Source organism: Equus caballus, chromosome 11 (genome assembly GCF_041296265.1).
Source record: "Equus caballus isolate H_3958 breed thoroughbred chromosome 11, TB-T2T, whole genome shotgun sequence".
Classification (NCBI taxonomy): domain Eukaryota; kingdom Metazoa; phylum Chordata; class Mammalia; order Perissodactyla; family Equidae; genus Equus; species Equus caballus.
In genome coordinates, this window is record NC_091694.1 from 46104660 (window position 1) to 46127138 (window position 22479).

General features: G+C 57.4%; 1 protein-coding gene across 1 annotated transcript; it reads right to left on the reverse strand.

Annotated features, from left to right (window-relative positions):
* Window positions 1–797: 797 nt before the first annotated feature.
* On the reverse strand, window positions 798–17453 carry MNT (MAX network transcriptional repressor). Its single transcript, XM_023653232.2, has 6 exons — window positions 16874–17453; window positions 10696–11275; window positions 10055–10096; window positions 9784–9895; window positions 4621–4813; window positions 798–4435 (listed from the first exon to the last, which is right to left on the reverse strand). The coding sequence occupies exons 1-6, from the start codon at window positions 16944–16946 to the stop codon at window positions 3678–3680; spliced, it is 1758 nt and encodes a 585-aa protein (XP_023509000.1). The 5' UTR covers window positions 16947–17453; the 3' UTR covers window positions 798–3677.
* Between the last annotated feature and the right edge of the window lie 5026 nt (window positions 17454–22479).

Sequence of the window (22479 nt, forward strand, 5' to 3'; positions counted from 1 at the left end):
CTCCCCACTTACTCCCAAGACAGCCTGCCAAAGGGCTGGTTTCCCCTAAACTGGGGAGAGAAGATGTAGTTATAGGGACAAAGGTCTTCCAGGCCCAGGTTTGCAGACCCAGCTTAGAACATGGCTCTTTGACCTCTGACCTCCAACTTCTTCCTCTTCTTGTTCCTTTCCCTGAGAGGACAGCCCATGGACTCCTCAGATGACCTGCCCTAACCACAACCCCAGAAGCACATCCCTCTCAGGAAGCCTCTCACCCTTCTGTGTACAGATCCTCCACCTTTTTCCCATTGGAGCTTTCCTGAGTTCAGGTTCCTGACTCTGCAGCAGGCCCCAGGGCAGGGTGGCACACACTCAGGGGAGAACTCTGCAGAGTTGAGATCTGACTGCAGCTCCACAAGGTTCCAGGCTAGCTGTGTGACCACAAGTCACAGCTACCTCAAACCTGTTTCCTTATCTGCCAGAATGGGGCTAGTTCTTATTTACTTCATTGTGCTGTTAAGAGATGAAACAAGATAGCGTTTGTAAAAATGGTTTGAGGAAGTATCAAGTAGTACAAAAGTACAAGGAAGCCCATAACTGCAGTTCTCAGAGCTTGTTGAGGATTGAACATTGGGATCAGAACTGGAAGGTCCCTAATTGTTTTCTAAAATTGACCAGCACGGAAGCTACTGGAGGACAGTTCCCCACAAATGTCAACAGGGAAGACACTGCTGCTTCTTGCTGGAGGTCTTTCCCTAAAGGTGGCTGCCTCCTTTTGCAACAAAATGACCCAGACGCTGCAGGCTGGCAGCTCCATCTTAGGTTTCAGTGCAGGTTTATTTCAATTTTATATTTTATTCCAGGCAAGTGCTTATTACATGGATAGTATTCATGTCTCAATACCTAAAGTCTTGGAGCATGAACAGCCACTAGAATACAGTTCAATAGTAAAAATACAATATGTACAAAATTAGGGTTTTTGTAGTTTTTTTTTTTTTTTTCCCACACAGCAGATGTATCCAAACACATAAAAATCTCTACAGTCTGGGGTCGCTACGGTTTATATTTCAGGAAACGGAGACACAGTGACCAAGTCCTCACTGTAAACAAGGGCCACCTCTTTGGGGGATGGGGGTGGGACCCTGGGATGGGGGAAGAAACTGTTCCTGGAGAGAGCAGGGGTTATGGTGACCCCGCAATTCCCCTCCAGGCATTCCCTGCCCTTCTTTGGCCCCCCCAAGGAACTAACCTCCCCCTCTCCTCGAGGTAAAGACTCCCAGCCAGTGAGTCACTCTGAACATCAAAAAGTAAAACACGCATGAGAGGTAAGATGTGTGTATGTGTGCGTGCACGCGCATGCACGGGCACACGCGTCCCCCAGGCTGGAAGGGCTAGGGAGGGGAGGGGCAGGAGGTCCCACAGGCGAGGACAGATGTGGTCCTGACAGCTCTCAGGGGAGATGCCCAAGGAAGGGCTGGCGGTGGCTGCCCTCTTGGGCACACAGCGTCACAGCGTTCACAAACAACAACAAAACAGCAACAAGACCCATTGTCACCAATCTGGACATAGTCATTCGGCACTAGATTCAGAGGCCCCCACTGATGGGGGGCTGGGAGGGGCAGGGGCGGAGGGCAGATGAGGTATCTGTGCAGGCCCAAGGGGCAACTGGTTAACACAACCGTTTCATCTCTGGAATGGCCTCAGGATGCAGGTGGTGAACAGAGCTGAGAGGAGGGGCGGGTTCACCAATACTTCTCTGACTGTTCCCTGGGCGCCAGGCCTACCCATCTCCCTCTGCTTTTTCCATTGTAATCACACTGGGAAGAATGAAACTGGCTCCCCCAAGAACAAGGGTGGCGGGTGGCGGGTGGCGGGTGGCAGTGGCTGCAGGCGCAGGGAGGCAGCAAGCTTGTGAGGTGGGAGCTCTGCATAGGGTGGGTACGGGGCCCTCTCCTAGAGGCCTCTAAGGCGTCCATAGGCCTTCCCCTTCCCCACCCACAGGAGAGAAAAACAAGACGACAGTCCCCTGGGAGGTCTCCAGCACCGGGAACTGAAAGGGAATTCTTAAGTGTCTAAATCTATTCAAGACCGTTGCCAGGCTCCCCAGTGTCCTGAGGACACTCCAGAGGATCCTGGGCCCTGACACTCTCCCACCCCCAGCCTGTCAAACTTCACACTTAGAAATACTCACATCCTCCTCCCACACTGAAAGGCCATTGGTGAGTGTGTCCAAGTGGGGAGCAGAGTGTGCACATGTGTGTAACTGAGTGTGTCCAACACAAGGCCACTTGTAATAAATACCCACATAAAGAGAAGCCAAAGCCGTTGGCCAAGGCAGAGGCAGGGAAAGCAGCATCCCCTACACAGGGCCCCCCACTCACTCCTCCCCACCCCAAGCTGTGCCCTGCTCTCAGCCCAACTAAGGACTTTTCCTCAAAGGAAGGCAGTGGCACACAGCAGCCCCCACCAGGGAGGGGACACTCAGAAAGGCCCATGGAAGAAGGGGGATGTTCAGGAGAAAGAGATGACACTAGAGACAGAAGTTGGAGCAAAAGCAGCAGCCCTCCTCCCTAGTCTGGCCCTGCTCCCTCTCTACAGGTCCCCAGGGGCCTGTGTGGGAAAGGATCAGGGGCCAGATTTTAACTTCCTGATTGCCTCAACAGTGTGGCTTCAGGATCCTGGAACCCAGACCAGATGCTGGCCAATGTCTCCCAGGCAGCATGAGGCACCCAGGGGCACCTATCCCTTGAGGGAGTACACAGCACTGAGCAGAGGGGAGTGGAGGCCAGACAGCACACCTCCTCTCTGCCTTCTGGAAGCTGAGAGCCATATCCAGGGATGGGGGCAGGGGTCCAGAGCAGCTCTCCTCAGTCCAGACGCAGGCTGGGGGCGAAGGTGATGGGCACAGCCAAACCCTTCTTTCCTGCCCCCACCCTCAGCCTGCCCTCCTGAGGTCAGGAGCTCAGTGGCAAAGATTGGCGGGCTCAGGGAGCTTGGCAACAACTTGGGTTTGGTTTACTATTGGCAGACAATCGTTAACTAGTTTCTGCTGTAATGAGTCATAGTGACTGCAACTGGGTTGGAGAACCCCATGCTGGGGCACCCACCTGTCTGGATGGGACGCCAGACCAGCCACTTCCTAGGATTTGTCACCTGTACTCAGCAGGGTCCCCACAGTCTTCAGCTTTCTGGGCCAAATTGCTTCAGTTCTGCTTCCCCGTTTCCCCTCCAAAGGCCTGGGAAGAGAAGGCTGAGGCTCGGGAGGGGAGGGCCCGGGCACTCAGCCACCTCACCAGACAGAGCAATAGCAGCAGCAGCACAGGAAGGCGGGCAGGGTAGGGGAAAGTCGGAGAATACCACGTCCACATCGCACTGATTTCAGGGGACAGGGTTGGGAGGCAGGGACGGCACTGGAGCTGGCACCAGGCCCAACAGGTGGCATGGTCACCAGAGCGTCTCTCATCACTTCATCAAGTCCTAGTGCAGTGGGGTAAGCCCCTGCCCTGTGCCCAGCTACCTGGGGTGGCCCCTCCCTCCCCTGGCTCAGAGTCTCTGCACCCCCTTCCCCTAGGAGGCCTGGGGGTGGGTGTGGGCGGGGTGGGCCTGGCCTGGCTGGAATGTGTGGAGCTGGTGGGTAGGAGAGTGGGGGACAGGTCCCCCTCCCTGCCCCCACTGAGGGCCTCTGAGTGGCCTCATCCTCAAGCCAGCTTGAGTGTGCTGACCGGGAAGGAGGGCATGGTGACCATGGTCACAGGGTTGAGCACCGTCTGGCCCACCAGCTGGGGGTGGTGCACCACCTGAGCCCCCACAGCTGGCTTTGCCATGACGGTGGCTGGGGGCCCCAACCCAGCTGTGCCATTTACTTGCTGGTGCGAGAGGGTGTGGGCGATGTGGCTCACTGCCACAGGCTGGCTCACTGCCACAGGCTGCGGGTACAGGGGCAGCTGGGAGCCAAGGTGGGCCACGTGGTTGAGGGTGGCAGGGTGTACTGTGATGTGGCCAATGGGGGGTGTGGCAGGTGCCAGCTGCACAGCAGGGCTGGGGGCCGAGGGGGCGATGTGGGCGATGTGCTTGCCGCCCGGCCCCTGTAGAACATGGTTCACAGTCTGGATGACTGAGGCGTGGGTGGTGGCCGTGTGGGCGATGACTGTAGAGCCTCCCCCAGCCGCGGCCACCAGATGGGCTGGAGCGGACACCAGAGCCTGGGCAGGGGCAGCTGGTGGGGGAGGAGGGGCCGGCAGAGGTGTCTTCTGCTGTGGCGGTGGCTGCTGCCCGGGCAGATGGGCAGGAGACAGGGCCACAGGCTGGGAGTGGGGGTGTGGGTGGGGAGGCAGAGGCGTGGGGGCAGTGCTGGGCGGTGGCTTCGGCAGCTCCGGGTGGGGGTGATGGCTCAGCTTAGGTGGGCCCAGGCCGGCCTGGTCCTCCTCCATATCCTCGTCTATGTTGTCCTCACCCTCTGTGGGGGGACACAGGGAGAGGTGAGAGGGCTTGGGAAACAAGAAGTTAGAAATATAGATGTCCCTGGGGATACGATGGGGCTGGGGTGAGGGGCATCTTTTCCAGCAGGCAAAGGCCTGGCCAGAGCAGCTGTCATTTGTGAAGGGCGGGAGCAACATGGAACGGGGGGCAGGCAGGGCTCACCAGAGGCTGTAGAAGTGGAGGCCTGGTCGTCCTCCGGCTGGCCCGTCTGCCGGAGCACACGGTCGATCTCCAGCACATCCATCCACTGGCTCAGCTCGTGCTTGAGCTCCGCCAGCCGCTGCTGCGTGGCAATCTTCTCTCGCGCCAGCCGCTCCATCTCATGCTCATATTCCTTCTCCTTCCTCTTTAGGGACTGGAGAACAGGGCAAGGGACAGCAGGATACCCTGAGCAGCAGCCATGGGGCCCACAGATTACCATAAACATATCCCCACAGCCACCCCTGCCTCCAGATCACTCAGCCCACAGGGCAGGTCTGCACTGACCGGGCCCCAGGCTGACAGGGGCTGTTGGAGACAACACCTGCCTCCTGGTCCTGGCTCTGCCTAGTGAGGCCCAGCGTCCCGGGGACTGCAGGCTCTCAGGCAGGCGCCATTGAAAGAAAGCACAGATCCAGGTCAGCCCCTCTCCCATCCCCACATCAACTCTGTCCTGAGGGGCTTCCCCACCTCATGCCCCATCCACCCTCCTGGCAGCATCTCTCTCCATTCTGCAGAGAAGGACAGGAAGGGTAACACAGACTTCTGGGGTCATGTCCAAGGCCTCCACCGCTGTTCATACCATTCTGTCACTCACGGATACCACAAGCTACTCTCCTTGGAACGCATTCCCCAAAGAACCCCCAATGATCCTGCCCTTCTCTCCACTTCATCATTCACTAGTCTCCTTAACTTCAATATCCTTGGAGGATGACCCACCAGACTTTGTGGCCTTTTCATCTTGACCTGCCTCCATCTCGTCTCCAATAGCTGCTGGCTCTGTACCTCCTTCTCCAACTTCCTGGGCCCCTATGGTGCCCACCTGTGTCGCCACTCTACAATGCTCTATTTTCACACTGCCTGCAGGCCTCCAGACTCCCCAGGCTGCTAAACAATCCCCACGCCCTGGAATGTGCCCCTCCTTTCACACAGTACCTGAGCTGCACTCTTCAATGAGAAATGGCTCTTGGGGTGATGGACAGCACAGCTGACTCGGACTGAGCACCCCTGGAGAGGTTTCTGTCCCTCACCACAGGTTCCAGGTTGCTCCCACTCCCACAACGCTGATGCCACCCCCTTCCCTAAGAACACCAGGAGGGAGTTCCCTTATCCACGGTGCCATCTCCTTCTCAACTCCTTCAGGGCCACAGGTGACCTTGTGCCACTTAGGTTGCCCCCTCACAGAGGTGCTGGACGCCCTGCCTCCTAGACTGTGGCAGTGCTCCCTTATTAGAAGGGTCTCCAGTTTCTCTCTGCCGGAGGCTTATTATTAGCAGTTCCAAAGGCCAGCTCCTATCCTATTTCTCAGCTCCCTTCCAGACCAAAAGCCTCTCCCATCCTCCATGACCTCCCAACTCTGACACTTCATTAAACCAACTCATCTAAGTCTCAATGGCTTCCCTGTTGCCAGCTTCTCCTCGGCCTAGGCATGTCCTGACCGCTGGGTCAACCAGACAACATGGACAGTGCTGCCTTGCTGCCTCCTGAGTTTCTTACCTGACCTGCTCCTCAACTTGTAGCTTCCAAGGCTCACTGGTCATGGCCAGGTGCAGAGCCCACTGGCTCTCCACACCAAACTCCCCAGCTCATCTTAGTTTTCCTCTCCAAACTCTGTCTGCCCAGATGCTTACACACGGAACGCCCCGTTCTCACCAATCTAGATCTTCTCTGCTCCTCTTCTGAGACCACACCTGAGCCCCTACATTCTCCACTGCCCTTCCCCAACCCATGCCCTTCTCAGCACCAGCACGCACACCTGAGCGTTCAGTGACATTGACTGTCAAGTAGTACTTAATCAGACACTGGCTCCTATGACCCCCTAAATATTTCCTGTTTTGTCTTTCCACCTCAACACACACTGTTCCTGTCCAACCCTGTAAGTGAAGGCAAGCGCTGTTCTATAATTAGCTTATATCCCCTGAGCCTACCAGGCCAGGACAGAGCTAGGCACAATGTTTTGCCTAGCCCCAGGGGAAGGATCTGAGGGGACTTCACCATGTTAGCTCCAACCTCTATCCTGTCTCTCCCCTTCATCACAGGAGAATCACAGTCACCCGGTAGCCTTGACTCCATTTCCTATGGGCAGTTTTGCAGTAGTCTTTCCTGACTGTTCATCTGCCCCTCCTGAGCATGGCAACGTCTTCAACTCAACACACCAACTAGGACTAACTTCCCCACGCTCCCTCCTACAGCCCCAAACTCCTTGCATTTCTGACCTCACCAGTAAGAGATGCCTCAAACCATTAGTGCCTGCGACACATAACCCAGATACAGCCATGCTCTGTACTGGCCGGAAACCTGGTAGCTCCACACTTTTGTCACCAGTCCCAGGCTACACACAGTCCCTTCTACCATCCTGGCTTTGAGATTAACCTTCTCCCCATATTTCTGCCAGAAAGATCCCTCCCCTTACACACTCACCTGTTTGGTTTCTCACCTGGCTCTACCCCAAAAGGCCAATGCTGGACACGACATCAGATGAGGCCACATCAATGATGCGGCCTATGGTGAGTCAGCCCTCACTTGAATCTGGCTGCTGGGGGCTAGAAGTGGCCATCCTGAACTCTACTCACTAGCAGGGAGGGTAGGCTTCTGGCTCAGGGAGAGAGAACATCAGAGGCCAAAACCTCCTCTCCTCACTTAGCCCAGTTCTCCACAGGCCTAGAGGCCCCCAGAAAGTTTCCCCAGGGTCTAACTTTAGACCACATTGCTTCATCTTAGACCCATTTCCTTTCTAAGACTACCTAGATACCTGGTTTGGTAAATGCCCACTCCTCTTCCTGTTTCTGTCCACTTCACCATGGCTTTCTTCAACTCCTTTACCACCTCTAAGCCACTATAGGTCTGGCTGGGTTCTTCAGCCTTCCCACAGCTTCCCGCCTGGACACACATCCCAAGCCCTCAGTCTACATGCTCTGTGTGATCTCTCCAGTACTCCCTTCTGGCTCTCATCGAGTGCCCTGCTGCCCCCCATCTCTACCTGGCAACCCTCCTGACCATCTTTAACTTCCAAAAACGCATCCTGCTCCCTCCTGCTGGAGAAACTTTGGACTGTGCTGGGCTCTCTGCCCTCCACTTTGCCTTGGTCATCCGGAGACCTTCAGGTCTCAGCTTGAATGCCCCTTCCTTAGCAACAACTTCCCCACCTCCCCAGAACAGATCCTGTGATCTGTCCCTGTGACACCTGCATGGCACAGTCTTCCATCTTGTTTATAATCTGCTGCAAGACAAAACCCATGAGGATGCAGACCTACATTTTCCTCTTTGCTCCCCCACTATATCCTCAGAATCAGACACAGAGCTTTCCAAAAGTACCTGAATGAACAAATAAATGAGTGAAGTTCAGGATTCATGCAGTCTTCTAAGTTTTCGACTGTTTCTGCTCTCCCCTCCCTAAATATGTATCTATAAAGAGGAACGTGCCATTCTATCCTCCCCACTTCTTAATAATCGCAATTAAGTTAATATTTACAGAGGTCCAATCCTTCTAACATCCTTACGACGAAGATACTATTAATTTTTTTCCCACTTAGCCTCATCGCAGTACAGAAAGCTGATATTCGCAGAAAATGTCACCGCATTTGGACTGAGATTTTCTCCCAGGCCATATAACTGCGTATGACTGAGGGACCAATCAATAACATACTCAAGCCCACGTTCGGCAAATACATCAAAAAATAAGCCTCCTGGGTACCCTCGGAAACTCAAGGCAAGCCCCCGACGCCGTGCCGTCCGGGCAGCAAGCGAGGACCCGCCCCTCCCAGAGCACGCGCGCACCCACGCGGCCCGGGCCATGCTGCGTCACTCCCCGCCGGCCGCACCCTCCCTCGGCGCGCGCAGGAGCCCCGCCCCCCGCCCGGCCTCGCCAATCCGCGGGCCCGGCCCCGCCCCTCCCGGTGCCGGGAAGCGGCCTGGAGACGCGCCAGCACCTCCCCGCGCCAGAGGGCGCGCGGAAGGGCGCGCGTTCACGGGAGGCGGGGAGGGAGCCGCCGACTGGGAGCCGTCGCGAGTCAGGCTCCGGTTACCTCGGGGCTGTGACCCCGCAGTCGAGGCCGGGGGAGGGGTGGCGACCCGCTGCTGGCTCCTCGCCCGGCCCGACCCTCTGCCATCCCCTCCCGCCAGGGCCGTGACGCCGCCCAGCCCCCAGGCTTCCCAAGAGCGACGACCAGGGGACCCTGAGGCTCCTCCCCCCAGCTGGCAGGGAGCCCCCAAGCCCCTCCCACTCCCCAACGGCTCCGTTCGGACTCCGTCTCAGCGGCAGCCGAGCGTGGCCGCCGCCCCACCCCCACCGCCGCCCTCCCCGCGCGCGCAGCCCGCCGGTTTCCAGGGAAACCGAAACTCGGGCCGCCATGGCAACTAGCTTATCTGGCGGGCGCCGGCCCGGTGCCGCAGAGGGGAGCCAGGGCTCACGGCGAGGGGACACGGCCAGGAGGGCGCCCTGGAAAGGGCTTTTTTAAAACCCTGACGGAAGGAGAGAGTAATTTTTAGAGGTTCGGTGACCCCGGGGCTGCTTGTCTCCCACTCAAGCTGCCGCATTCCTCCAACCCCGAGGTTTAACCCCCGAACTCGGGTCGTGGCACCTCAGTGCGCTCACTGCAAGGATCTGAATCCTTCTCGGGTAAAAGTCGGGGGCTTCACTGGCGCGCAGCCGACTGGAGGGAGCCACGCCCGGGGACACCCCTCCCCCGGCCCAGCGACAGACTCTTGGGCCGAATCCGGGTTCCGCCCAGGCGCTGCGGGCGGGGTGGAGGCGCCAGGCTGCTCCACGCCCTCCTCACCCGCGGGTGCTCTAACAGCGGCAGGCAGCTAAGCGGGACCGAACACCGGGGTGACACGGGTTCCGCAGGGCGGCCCGACGGGGGAGGGGAGGGAGGCCGAGGGCAGCACCGCCCCCGCCCTGCCCGCGCACGCGCGCCCGTCTGCCCGCCCCCTGACGGGCGGGGAGCCCCGTGACGTCACCGGGCCATGTGCTCAGCGCCCGCGTGGAGGAGGGCGGGGGAGCCGGGAGGGGGCGGGGCCGCGACGACCGGGCGAGGGCGGTGGGGCGCGGGGAGGAAGCTGGCTCTGCGGCCGTCGCCGCCACCGCCACCGCCCGCCTCCTCTGGGCCGCGCTTCCCTCCCCCATACCTGGATGTACCGCAGCGCCGTCCGCAGCACGCTCAGATTCGAAGTCTTCTTGTCGTCCACGTTGGGGATGTTTCGCTTCAGGGTCTCAAAGCATTCCTTCAGATGGGCCCTCCTGGGGAGAGGTAGCAGCGCGGGTCAGCCACTGCCGGGGGCAGAGGCACGGCCTGGAGGCGGGGAGGGAAGGCCCAAGGACAGCTTGGGGAACCAAGGGTGGGACCAGTCCCCACGGCAGGCGGGGCGGGCCCAGAGTCACACACGCTCGCACACACACCTGTTCTTCTCCAGTTTGTTGTGGACTTCTCTGGTTCCGATCCTGAAACCCAGACAGACAGGAGGCTCAGAGAGGAGGGCCCAGATTAGGTGGCCTTCCTGCCCCCTGTCCCCGTCCTCCAAATGCCACAGGCTTTTTGTCCCTGACATTTTCTCTCTATAAAAGCAGCAATGGGAGATGCTCCTTCTGTGCCATGGCACGTACACCCCATGGAGGACACATGTATGCTCATAATTCATGACCCCTTTAACCCCCAATGCCACCTGTCCATCTGTGAGGAGATGGAAGTACTCCTGGGACTCAGAGAAATAGCCAGTTGACCCCATCCCTCAGAAGAGGCCCATAACCCAATACTCTGTTCAAAGGCTGGGAAATGCCATCAGCCCCAACTTTGGAGGAGGTCAGAGAAAACAGAAGTCAGAGAACAGAGAGCAATGGCCATTCCCCACTCCCGGGGCCGGGATGGGCAAGAGCACAGTGAAAATGTGTCCAAATATAGGAGGGCACTTCTAGGCTGGGGAGGTAGGGTACGGCCCTGAAGGCCTGGCTGGGGAGGGAACTTTCTCTTGCACACACAGCCCAGCGGGTGGGCAGTCCTCCTCTCCACCCCAACAGCTCTGACTCTGCCACACCTCACTCACCCCCCAGGCCTCTTCTTCTGTTCACTGGATTTGACTTCTTCAGCTGGTGCCAACTTCAGTGTCCCAAGAGTGGGTGGGGGTGGCTGCTGGGGGGCCAGCTGGGGCTGGACTCCAGGGTGTGGTGCGATGGTCAGGATGGGTGTGGGGAGGGGCTGCAAAGGCTTGGGGCTGCCAGTGGGCGGAATGGTGGTCTTGGAGTCCGGCAGTAGGGGAGCAGGGGTGGGCACCTGTGGCCTGGTGGGCAGGGCAGCAGACTCCTTAATGCTCAGTCCAGGGGTGCTCACCAGGGTGGGCTGGCGAGGTGCCAGGGGCAGAGGCTGGGCTGCAGGGGGCAGTGGTGGGGGTGGGGGCAGAGGCTGAGGGGAGTTGGTCACTACTGGAATAGGAATGACAGTCAGTGGGGTGGGGGTGGCAAGTGGGGGTGGAGGTGCCGGCGGAGGTGCTGGGGGGGACAAAGGCAGGGGTGGTGCCTCGTTGCGGGGTTCTTCCACTGGCAGGGCATGGGCCAGCCTGGCCAGGCTGCTGGCCTTCTTCTGCTCCTGTTCCCGCTCCCGCTCCAAGCGAAGCCGCTCCTGCTCATCTACACAGAGAGAACACAAGGGGTGTCTGAGTGGGCCAACAGCCCTGGGCCCCAGCTTCACCTGTCCTCCAGCCATAACCCATCCTCTGACCGTGTCCCAGTCAGTGCTCAGTGACACCCCTGCTCTGCCTGAGACACCACAAATACCCATTCACACCCAGCCAGGCGCTGGCTAAGCATTGAGACACAGCAGTGAACAAATCACACAGACCTGGTCCGTGTCTTTGGGGAGCTCAGGGCGGGGGGGTGCAGGGAGGGACAAGAGACAGGATAACAGTCCAGGCTGGGGGGAAAGAGGCTGTGTAAAGGCAGAGCAGGAGCGTCCCAGAGAATGCTGGAGGCCTGGCAACCTGGAGGTTGAGGGGTTAGGCAGATGGTGAGCAGGGATGGTCAGGAGCAACAAGGTGGAGGGGAGCGGGCTGATAAGGTGGGCAGAGGCCAGTCCATAGAAGACCTCACAGGCCACCACAGGAGAACGGAGCGGGGCAGACAGATCATAGTTTCTGGGAAAGACCTTCAACAGTGTTTAGCAAGTACCTTGTAGAGGACAGGCAGTACCTTCATTTCACAGATGGGATAAATCAGCTCAGAGAGGCAAAGTGATCTGTTGAGGGTCACACAGCAAGACACAAGTAAAACTGGGGCCAGACCCAGCCAGGTCTCCTGACACCTGGCAGATTCCTGGTACTTGCTGTGCCAACATATGCTCACTAGGTGTCTACACACACACACACCCCTCTGGATCCTCACAAGAGCCCCACACCACAGGCAGGGTAGGGACACCACCTTCAGTTCCCACATGAGGAAACCAGGCCCAGGACTCTGGACTCCCAGGCTAGGTCCCAATGCCTCTGGTTTGTCCTCAGGGGGACCACACAAAACACACTTGGTCCTTCTCTGCCCTTTGTTATGCTAGAACTAATTTTCCCCAAATCCCCCTCCCTCCCTCCCATCCCCTCCACCACCAGCAGCACAAACTAGAAAGATACAAGGCAGCCAGAAAGGAAAGCTGGGCTTTGTAATAGGGGTGAGCAGGGCCATGAGCTCAGGCAAGCACGCACCCATCAGTTCAGCATCTCTGCTGAAAGCCCCGCAGGAAGGGGAGGCCTGCTTAGCAGCTGGCTGAGAACAGGGGGAGGGGAGAGGGCCCCTCTCCATCTCCACCCTGCCCCGTCCTCTCCCAGGCCCATCATTCCAGTCCCTGGGCTACAGGGCTGGGCCAGGGCCCTGGGGAGCAGCTGCAGCCCCCCAGGCCAGGGAACAGGCTGGTCACCCAGCCCTCCCCACTGCCCCGGATTCGCCACACTGCTGACTAACAGAGCTGACAGCACTGGCAGGTAGCCACGCCCCAAACATGCCACCCCACAAGGGGTGGGGCTGGGGTATGAGGTTGGCTAAGTGCCCCCTAGGGAGGAAGGCATCAACCCTCCAACATGTTTTTCAGGCTGGGGTGGGGGCGGCCCCCAGCAAACCTGAGGCCTCAGGGCCCTTTGGCCAATCAACAATGAGTGTGAGCCAGGCCTACTCTGAGCCGAGCCCTCCCTCCTGCAGAGGAGAGCAAGGAGGAAGTAGAGGGGGAAGTGTTCCGAGAGGGGAAGCACTCAGTGGTTTCCCAGCAGCCAGAGTTCAGGGGCTGGACCGGGCAGCACAGGCTTCTTCCTATCTCCCCTGCCCTTCAGGAAGGGGAGCTGCCAGTCCGGTGCAGGCCTGCTCCAATGAGGGGAGGTCTTGCTCTCCTAAGCCTTTCCAGCCAGCACTAGCTTATGTTACAGGCGCAGAGAAAACCAGCTCTCTCTGCCCCAGCTTCCCAGATTACACTGGGAAAGAAGCCTGCTGAGTTCCAGCTCCGGAGCCCCGCCTGGGACATCCCCAGTCCTCTCCCCACTTGCCACCCTCTAACCCCACCTGCCCCCATCTCATCCCCAAGACAAGGCCCTGTAGCTCAGGGCCCAACACAGCCCCACCTCCATTCCTTTGACTGAGCCAGGCCCCTAACTTTCATTGGCCTTGGGACAAGTGTTCCACTCTCCCATAAGCAGTGGGACAGACAAGGCCCCAAGCCCCAAGGACAGGTGCTCTGGGAACCCAGACTGATGGCAAACCTCATATTCCCCATGTTTTAAAGCAACTCCAAAGCTCACCCAGGAGACGGTAACCTCCTCCTCACCTACTCTCTTCCAGAGCGAGGCAGGTGCGCCTCACAGGTGCCAGGAGGGACCCAGGTGAATGGCCAAGTTCTATCACACCTGGATCAGCATGAAAAAGCTTGACTGGCGGGGAGGAAGAGCGCGTGCCCCAGGCCAGATTCAGCCCACCAAAGCTTCCTGCCTCCTCCCTGCCACTTGGACTCATTCCTTACTCAGTGATGACCCTCTCCCTGTGCCCTGGAGTGGGGGGCACAAAGTGGGGGAAGCAAGCTGGCAGTCACTCAGGGGCCTCCCTCAGCAGTAAGATGAGTTTAGGCTCTTTAAAATAATGCTCTGCTGCCCCCATGGGTGCACACCCTCCCTCACTCCCATACATGCACACACACTCAGGCACTTTCCTTGGGCTCTACACTCAGAGAATTTAGCACGACTCCTCTGGGGTGATCCAGGGGCCACAGTGGAGAGTATGGGCATTGTGCTCCCTTCAGCCATCCCAAGTCACTGTGGCCAAAGGGGCTCAGCAGGCACAGGGCTGGGGCCTGAGAAGCCCACACCTGGTGCCCCCGAATGTTCAGGGGGATTCCCCCTTCATGCTGACAGGGAGCTTGGCACATAAGGCAGGCCCAGGGTACGACTGGGTCAGGCGCCTGTGGACACTCCCACCAGCTCCCTCCAATCACGGCAGAAGAGGGTGCCATTCGAGCCACCTCCATGAATGCTAGAAAATGACCAGGCCCCCCTGCTGACCACCACGATGCCTTGCCCTTTCCTCTCTTCCTCTCACACACACAAGTGCACACATGCCCTAGGCTCATCATGTAAATAAGCTAGCTGGTCTAGGTCGGGAAACCGACGCTTGAGGTTGAACGAGGGCACAGATAAGAGGATCCCTGTTCAGAGCTGCTCATCAGGTATGTACCCCGGGAAAGCACTTCTGGTCAGCAGGGTCACACACCACCTCTTTCTCTCCCATCCTTCCCACCCCAAGTCAAAGGACAGAACCTCAAGAAGGAGATAAAATGAATTCTGGAGATTAAACTGCTGTGGCCAGGTGCAGCCATCTGTACAACAGTTTTTGGAGTAGATGTGGTTTTCCAGCATCCACCTATCCCCTAAACCCACCCCCCCCAACAAGAAGCTGTGACTGGGCAGCTAACCTAGACCTCAGCTCAGCTCCTTGCCCCTGGTTCTCACCACCTGAGGGAGGGGGCTGGGCTCTCCAACTTAAGAGGGAATGTTCCCCGGTTCCTTCACAGTGTCACATACACACATTCTTACTGGTCAGCTCCGGATTTACTTATTTTGCAAAGGATGAGAGAGATGACAGTGTGAGTCTTGTCCCATTCCCCATATAGCCAACCAGCCTAGGGGTAAAGTGAGGGTGAAGTGAGTGTTCCCTTGGGGCAACATCAGGGTCAATCCTGTTCACCTCTAGCACAGTGCCTGTTACACAGTGGGGACACAATAGGTATTCTTGAACTGCATTGTGTTGATGGTGGCAGCAGGTGACTCAGTCTCTCCAAATCTTGTGCACGCTCTCCCCCTCCCCCGCCCGTCGCTGGGCCCGCACGCAGGACATTCACGGTCACCAACAGCACTGTCCACCTCCTGACCCTGCTCTGGATCCCGAAGGCAAGGGGGAGGGGCGCGTGGGCTGATGTGCCAGCCCATCAGTTCTGCAAAACTCAAGCATCTCAGTCTCACATAGCTCGAGTGACTCTTGACCTTGAGAGGCCGGTCTACCCGACTAGGCCGACGGACCCGCAGCTTCCCCGCCCCTGGCCGGCTGCCGCTCCCCCCCCTGCCTGCTCAGCCAGCGCGGCGGCGGCGGCACACGCTACAGGCGCGCGCACACACACACACACACACACAACACACTACTACCTCCTGCATGACTCATCATTGAAGCAACAATAGGCAGAAAGAAAGGAAAGGAGGGCGAAGCACTCTCTTCACCACAACCAACCCGGCCGCAGGGTTGGGGGATTGGGTTGGAGGGGACAGGACTCTCCGGATAGTGGACACAAAACGATCCAGGGCTGAGGCCCTCGTCGCAGTCCAGCAAACGGAGGTCTTCCCCCCAGTCCCTATTTCTGCATCACCCGGAGGGGCGCGTGGGGGTAGGGGGGGCATCTAAAATCTTCGTCTCTCCCACTGTTCAGGAAGCCCCCAAATTTGCCCATTCTCAGCCTGGCTCATTCCACAGTGTGGCCAGGGGTGTTGCCAGGAGGTCCTGGTGAGAACGTTTTGGGCGTCAGCGGGAATATGCGACCTCTAAGTCTTGTCGCTCTGCGATTCTGAGCGTTTCCCTCGCCCCACGATAAAAAACAGAAGGTTAGGGTGAGAACCGACAGGTGAGCTCGGCTCCACCTTCGCAGGGCCCAGGCCCTCCCTGGGAGATGCCCAGAGGCCAAAGCTAGGGCCCAACCCTGCGCAAGGCCCCTCGCCGGCCCCACCCAGGCCCCGCCCCCGGCTAAACGCGAGGCTGCGGGGAGGGGCCGAGCCGCGCCGTCCCCAGCGGGAGTGTCCCCCGTGCACGTGGTCGGGGGCGGGGCCCATCCACGTCACCACCCGGTGTAACCAACGGGCTTGGAACGCAGGCACGCGCAACATTCCAGCCGAGAGCGGGTTTGGAACGCGCAGACACGCCACATTCCACACCGGCTAAAGTGGGGCGCAGCAAGGGGGGCCCTGGGGCTGCCCCCAGCGACCCGCGAACCGTTTCACATACACCCAATCAGCCCGGCTCTCGCCCAAACCCCTGACGCGCGACCCAGCCCAGCTCTGGGAGGCGGGGTCAGGCGGGGCTGGCCAGGATCATAAGACACGCGATGTCATTTCATTCTGCAAAGGCCGCCTCCGCCCCAAGCGGCGCGTAGATCTGCCGGGAGCGCCCCCCGCACCCTCCCCACAAGGCCAGGGAAGCCGGGGAGCTGCTCGGCGTAGAGTAATTCCCACCCCCAACTCCGTTACACACACGCCCACTCGTGTGCACTATACACTCGCCCCGTGTACACGTCCGTTCATCCGCTTTCCTCGAGGCTCGCATCACACATCCCCCGTGCACACACGCACACACACGCGGGTCTGCCACCTCCACGCAACACCATTCCTCACCCCACCCCCCCGGCTCACACATCCTTAGCGCTACCGAGGGCACCGCTGGCCCAAGCGAAAGAAGCCCCCTGCGAAAGGTGCACAGGGGGTGGCAGGCGGCTGGGGTGGCGCCCACAGGAGACAGGTTCCTCGCTGCATGTTAATGAATTCATTAATTAATTTCACTGCCCACAACACTCCTCCCCGAGCAGAGGCTCTTGCGCGGAGCCTTGCGCTCCCCGGCTTCGCGGGCTGCTAAGGAGCGGGTCCTGCCCGTGGTTCCACGTTTGTTCGGGGACCGGGGTCGCTCGCCTCCCCTTCCCCGGTGCCCCTGGGGCCCAGCCCGGCCGCTCACCACGTGCTCTCTGTTGTTGCTGCGCTTGCCATTCCAGGAAGCGGGCCGCCTCCAGTAGCGTCTCTATGCTCATCGCGCCGAGAGCTGCCGGGGGCGCGCCGGAGCCGAGACTGCGGCCCGCGAGCCGGGCACAGGTCAGGCTGGCGGGCAGGCAGGAGGGAGGGATCACCTCCGGGGGGCGACAGGGCTGGGCGGCGCAGCGCACTCCGCAGGGAAGAACGGGGGAGCACGGGGAGAAAAATCAATGTTTCCCAAAATATTTGCAAGATAGAATTTGCAAATGTAAAAAAATTTGATGCAAAAAAAAAAAAAGGCGGCACTGCCCCTCTCCTCCCCCCCCCTTCCTCCCGTCTGATGCCTCCCGCCCCGCGGCCCCCGGGAGTCCCGCCGACAAGAAAAGGCTTTGCAACAAGATGGCGAGGAGGCACCGACACACACAACAAGGGAAGGAGCCGCGCTGCCCCCGGCCGCCGCCCCCGCTACTACACCGGGGCCGCAGCCAAAGCCCGGACCGGAGCCCCCGCCCGCAGGGCCGCGGCGTCTCACGAAGGGAGGGGCGGGGTCCGGAGCGGGCTGGCCCGCCCACTACAGAGCGCGCGCGCACACGTGGCCTGGGTGGGGGTGGGAGAAGCTCGAGCCCGGTTCGCGCCCTGCATTTCCGCTTTCCCGCCTCGCCCCGCCCCGGTTGCAAGCCACAAGTTGTGCAAGGGCTGCGTGTTTGGGACATTCACAACGAAATTTGTCCTACAGGAGGGAAGGAAGGGTGGAAAATTCAAGACTTAAGTTAGCTCAAATAAGAATACTCCAGGTCCGGGAAACCTTAGGTAGAGACTGGCCTGACCCCTGGGTCTCCACTCCCTACCCACACGTGACCTAATTCCTGCAACCACCCGCCTGTCGCAATTCCCCCGGGATCCGCCCCTGGGCGGAGCTGTCGGCAGGAGGCTGCCAGAGAACAGGCGGGAGGACCGGAGTGTCAATCCGGTTCCGTATCTTGTCTCCGTTCCTCCCCCCGCAGTGCGTTCGCATCCTATTAGGCGACGTCACCGGGCCGCGGGCCAATGGGCGGGCAGGACAACACGGCATGGAGCAGCTCCACATGGACACCCCGCGCCGCCAGCCTTCGGTTTAAAGGGCCAGTGTCTAGCAGGGTCACATTCGCGGGTGCGGATGGGGCCCGAGTGAACGGAGGGTGCGACGCAGAGAGGGAAATTCCGCAGCTGTGCCCTGGCCTATCCTTTACTTTTCACCACCCTCCCTTTAAAACCAAGTCTGTCTCTTTCCTTCCCCTAAACTCTTGTCTTTGTCCACGCGTGTCTGACGTGGGTGGAGGCGCCAACTGTGCCACCTTAGAGGCCACCCTTTGCTCTGGTGCCGGGGCGGGGGTGGTTAAGGCGAGGCCCCCACAGATCAGATCAAGGGGGCGTGGCCCAAATCGGGAACAACAACGTGGAGAGCGGAAGCCCCGCCCTCCCTGCGGCTCAGCGACTGAGGCCGCGGGCGGGGCGCGGGCGCGGGGCGCGGGGCGCCGGGCGCGCGGGCGGGGCCGCTCCGCCGGGCCTCCGCCTTGCTCGCTGGGAGGGCGGGGACCCTCGGCTGGAGCTTCCTACCGCCGCTTCTTGTGCTGGTATTTTTGGGCGTGCCTAGGGAGTACAATCAGAAAGTTAGACCTTTGAGATCAGCTTGCCGAAATCCTCTCATTTTGCCCGTAAGGAAACAGAGGCCCAGAGACGAGAAAGGACTTATCTAAGGTCACTCCGTGTTCCAGTTTCTCCTCGCCCGGTAGGGAGGAACATTTACCCCTGACCCCACGGACGAGTCTTTTGAAGCAGCTCTGGGGCAGGGCCCACAATTAGAAAAAAGGCATGGAGGAATATCACACTGCCCAAACGGGAAGGAGTCTGACAACTTAACATATTATGACTGGGGGGCCAACAAAATTCTCACCTGAAACCCTGCTGTTCTGCTGCTTTAGTGGAGGCCGCATAAATCCTGGTGGTGCCCTTGGTAGTGACAGGCACAGACCAGTTGAAGACATATTTGGGGCACCTTGGAGCATGTCCAGCTCTGCTGTCCCAATGACGGCAGGCCTACGGCCCCTCGGTCCTGGCCCCACCTTCCTTTCTTTGCTAACCAGTTCAAACAGTGGGACAATGCCAGTTTGGTTGAGGATCCTGCGGCCTGGGCTTCACCATCATAAAAAGCCAGAAAGCAAACCTTTATGAGAACAGCTGAGTGGCCGACCACCCCGCTATTCCATGCCTTCCCATCTCCACTGCGGCCTCAGAGGGGGTGTGTTCCTATTTTGGGGACTAGGTACAGGAGAGCTAGACGCATAGAAAGCTGGTACAAATGCATACTTTCTGGCTTTGCTCTTTTCCTTTGAGGGCATAATGCATCCTAGGGAAAGAAAATCTGCACAGACCCTGGAAATCAAGAACCCAGTGAAGAAGAAGGTTGTTTGCCAGCATCAGTCTACAGGGGGCTCTGATCTTTGCACATTTAATGCCCCAGCAGGTGTAGCTGAGCATGGAAAGGCCATTACACACACAAATGCAGGGGTGCCACTGGCTTTGCTTATGATGGAGCTGGAAAGCAATGGAGAATTAGAGCACAACAGCCCAGTTCTTCTCCACGGGATGAACTCCCTTTTCCTGTGCTGCTCCTGACATTGCTTCCTTTAAGGTGTTTGTCACCTGAAAATGGGGAGTTTAAAGGCAATATATAGGTGGGGGGGAGGGAGTGTTAAACAATATGTATAATATATATAGTAGTGACCTGAAATAATGTTGTTGACCAAGTTGTCATTTTGTTTGAGGTCAGTACTGTACCATTCTGCCCAGTGGCCCAGGATGCCCAGAAAGCTACATCTAGCCATATCCTTCTGCTATCCTCAAGTGGTCATGGCACTCGTACATCCCTGGTCTCTTCTAGAGGCTGAAGTCCAATTTTTCTGACTCTTCTTGTCGGAGGCCAGCTCTATCACATTAAGAAGGCAACCATCTAAAAAGTAGTATTCTGAAGACACTTTTTCCTTCAGGGGTTGGGAAGCAGGAGATAAAAGTGCAGTGGACACAGATTCAAGTGCCAGCCTCTCCCTTGCCCCCAATACCCCATCTGCTCCAGAGATTAGCAGAGACGCTTGCTATTTAAAACAAACAGTCTTACTGGCTTCACATGATCATCTGTTTATTTGGGTCATGTGGGGACAGCAGCCAGGGGATGTTAGGCAAAAGCAAGGGTTTAGAAAAGAGGCTTTTTCTGGGCCTGTTGTTGCCTACGGGAACCTAAAAATGGCCAAACAGAATTTCTCATCAACCAAGGTGTCCCCGAGTGGGGAATGGACAGTGCAGGTGGGAGACACCGATGGGGGGCGGGGTGGGGAGAATAAAAGGAAAGAGGAGAATGAATATGAGGGCTGTTCAACATTTTAGCCCCAGCTTCCTTTTCCAAGGGGGTGGAACTGGGGTAGAAGCTGGCAATTGTTGTATTCATTCAAGAGAAAGGGAAAAGAAGTCTTTGATGTTTCAGCAGAAAAGTTAGCATGTTTGGCGAAAGATCCAAACCCAAGCCATCTCTAAAAATTTGTTCCTCAGGTTTCTTTACGGCTTCTATGTACTTAGGACCTTTGGGGCAGAGAAACCCTGGGCCATCCATCACTGCGTTTTTCTCATGAGAGAATTTCTATTTTCAGTCCTTCTCAAGTCTTGTGCACCTCAGCGCCCAGTTCCAACCCCTCAATTGTTAAATATGCTGCACCAGAGACTCCCTAACGAGACTGTCTTCTCCACAAAGCTTTACGTATACACACCACTCCAAGAGCTATGCAAGTCAGTTCCCTGACCCCTTGAAGTATAAGTAATGAATGGGACAAGGGCATGAAGCCAGAAGTGGAGGTATTCACACTAGATCCCACAAGAGGTCCTAACTCTTCAGGCCTGACTTCTCAAGTTTGGCAAGTGGTTTGCAGTTTTTCACCTATCATAGTTAAAACAAGAGCAAATGGAGAAAGTCAGCTATGAGATGCAGAGGAAGGGACAGAAAACTAGTAGACTCAGGGACACACTAGATGACATTCATTTAACAAATATTTATTGTGTGCCTAACATGTGCCAGGAACTAGGCTAGGTGTCCTTGTAGCCAAGATCAGGTGACCTTTGGTAAACCAGACTGGGGTGAAAGGTCACAGAGCAGAACTCAGTTCCACAGTAATACCTAGAAAAGGGTAGCTTTGTTCTCTACCACCATGTAGCACAGATCACATGTCTACACAAAGACCCATTAAGGTAGTGATATACTCATTTTAGAAGCTTAGGTTCCTAGATAACCACATTTTTCTAAGAAGGGATAAGAAGAAATTAAGTGAATTTAAGCTTGGATTGGCCAGCTGAACCAGATTCCTGACAAGCCCAGTCTGAATGATGAGCAGGAGTCTGAATTGCTTCGACAGAGGTGTACCCTACAGGATACTCATTCGATCATTAGCAAGTGGGCTCCCCAGAGCCGACGTTTCCACCCCAGTCTTCACCCACCTTCCTCCACTCGCAGTGAGCTGTCAAAGGGCCTCTCCTGAGCCTACAAAACAGGTACAATCAAGTTCCACCTTCCCAAATATGTACTTTCTCTCTTCACTGCATCAAGCAATGTCACAGGTGGAACAGTTGAGATCACTTAGTTCAACTGCCCAAGAGAAGATGTCTTATCCAAGGTCACAGAGCTGCTTAGTGTCAGCTGGGATGAGAAGCAGCCTGGTTCTCCCCCAACTGTGTGGCATGGCCTGGCCTGAGGAAGTGGGTCCAGAGTCCTTGAAAAACTCACTGAAATGGCTGATGATGGGGAGATAACTTCTTCCCTCCTGGCTAAAGACAGGAATAATCATTAACTTTGCTTGGTGGTGCCCAATAAACAAGCTTAGCAGATGAGTGAGATGGCAAGGAGCGCAACAGACTTAGGATCCAGGGGCAAGATGACCTCAGAGGACACTGTACTGCCTCAGGTCACTCTGAGGAATTAAATGCTTCTAACTGGGCCTGGGTAGACAGCCATTTCTCACGGTGCTTATGTCCAACTTGAAAAGGTAACTGGGGGAAGGGGCAACTGGCCTGGGTGTGGACACTGAGTAATAAGGAAAGAAATGCAGTTCAGAAGCAAAAAGGGAGGAGCTACACACTCTGAGCTTTCCTCAGAAACCAAAGAGGCTAGCCAAGCTATGCAGCTAGAGATGGGGGCTGTGGATGACTTCAGAAGGAGGAAGCTGATCCAAGTGGAAAGGCACAAGGGATAAGGATGAGGATTTCAGTTAGCCCTTTGGAGAGAAAAAGAGGTGGCTTGGGGCAGGCCCCATGGCTGAGTGGTTAAGTTCGCGTGCACCGCTGCGGCGGCCCAGGGTTTCGCCAGTTTGGATCCTGGGCGCGGACATGGCACTGCTCATCAGGCGATGCTGAGGCGGCATCCCACATGCCACAACTAGAAGGACCCACAACTAAAATATACAACTATGTACCGGGGGGGCTTTGGAGAGAAAAAGGGGAAAAAAAATCTTTAAAAAAAAAGTATTCACTACATATGCTTAAATGAAAACTGGAAAAAGTCAGGAAAGCAACTCA

Excerpts from the sequence above, each read along its gene's own strand:
- MNT (XM_023653232.2), bottom strand. The coding sequence starts at position 16,946 with ATGAGCATAGAGACGCTACTGGAGGCGGCCCGCTTCCTGGAATGGCAA. Across the intron at positions 9,896-10,054 it reads AACAAACTGGAGAAGAACAG|GAGGGCCCATCTGAAGGAAT; the intron begins GTGTGTGTGCGA and ends ACCTCTCCCCAG. Across the intron at positions 4,814-9,783 it reads CGGCGCTGCGGTACATCCAG|TCCCTAAAGAGGAAGGAGAA; the intron begins GTATGGGGGAGG and ends CCTGTTCTCCAG.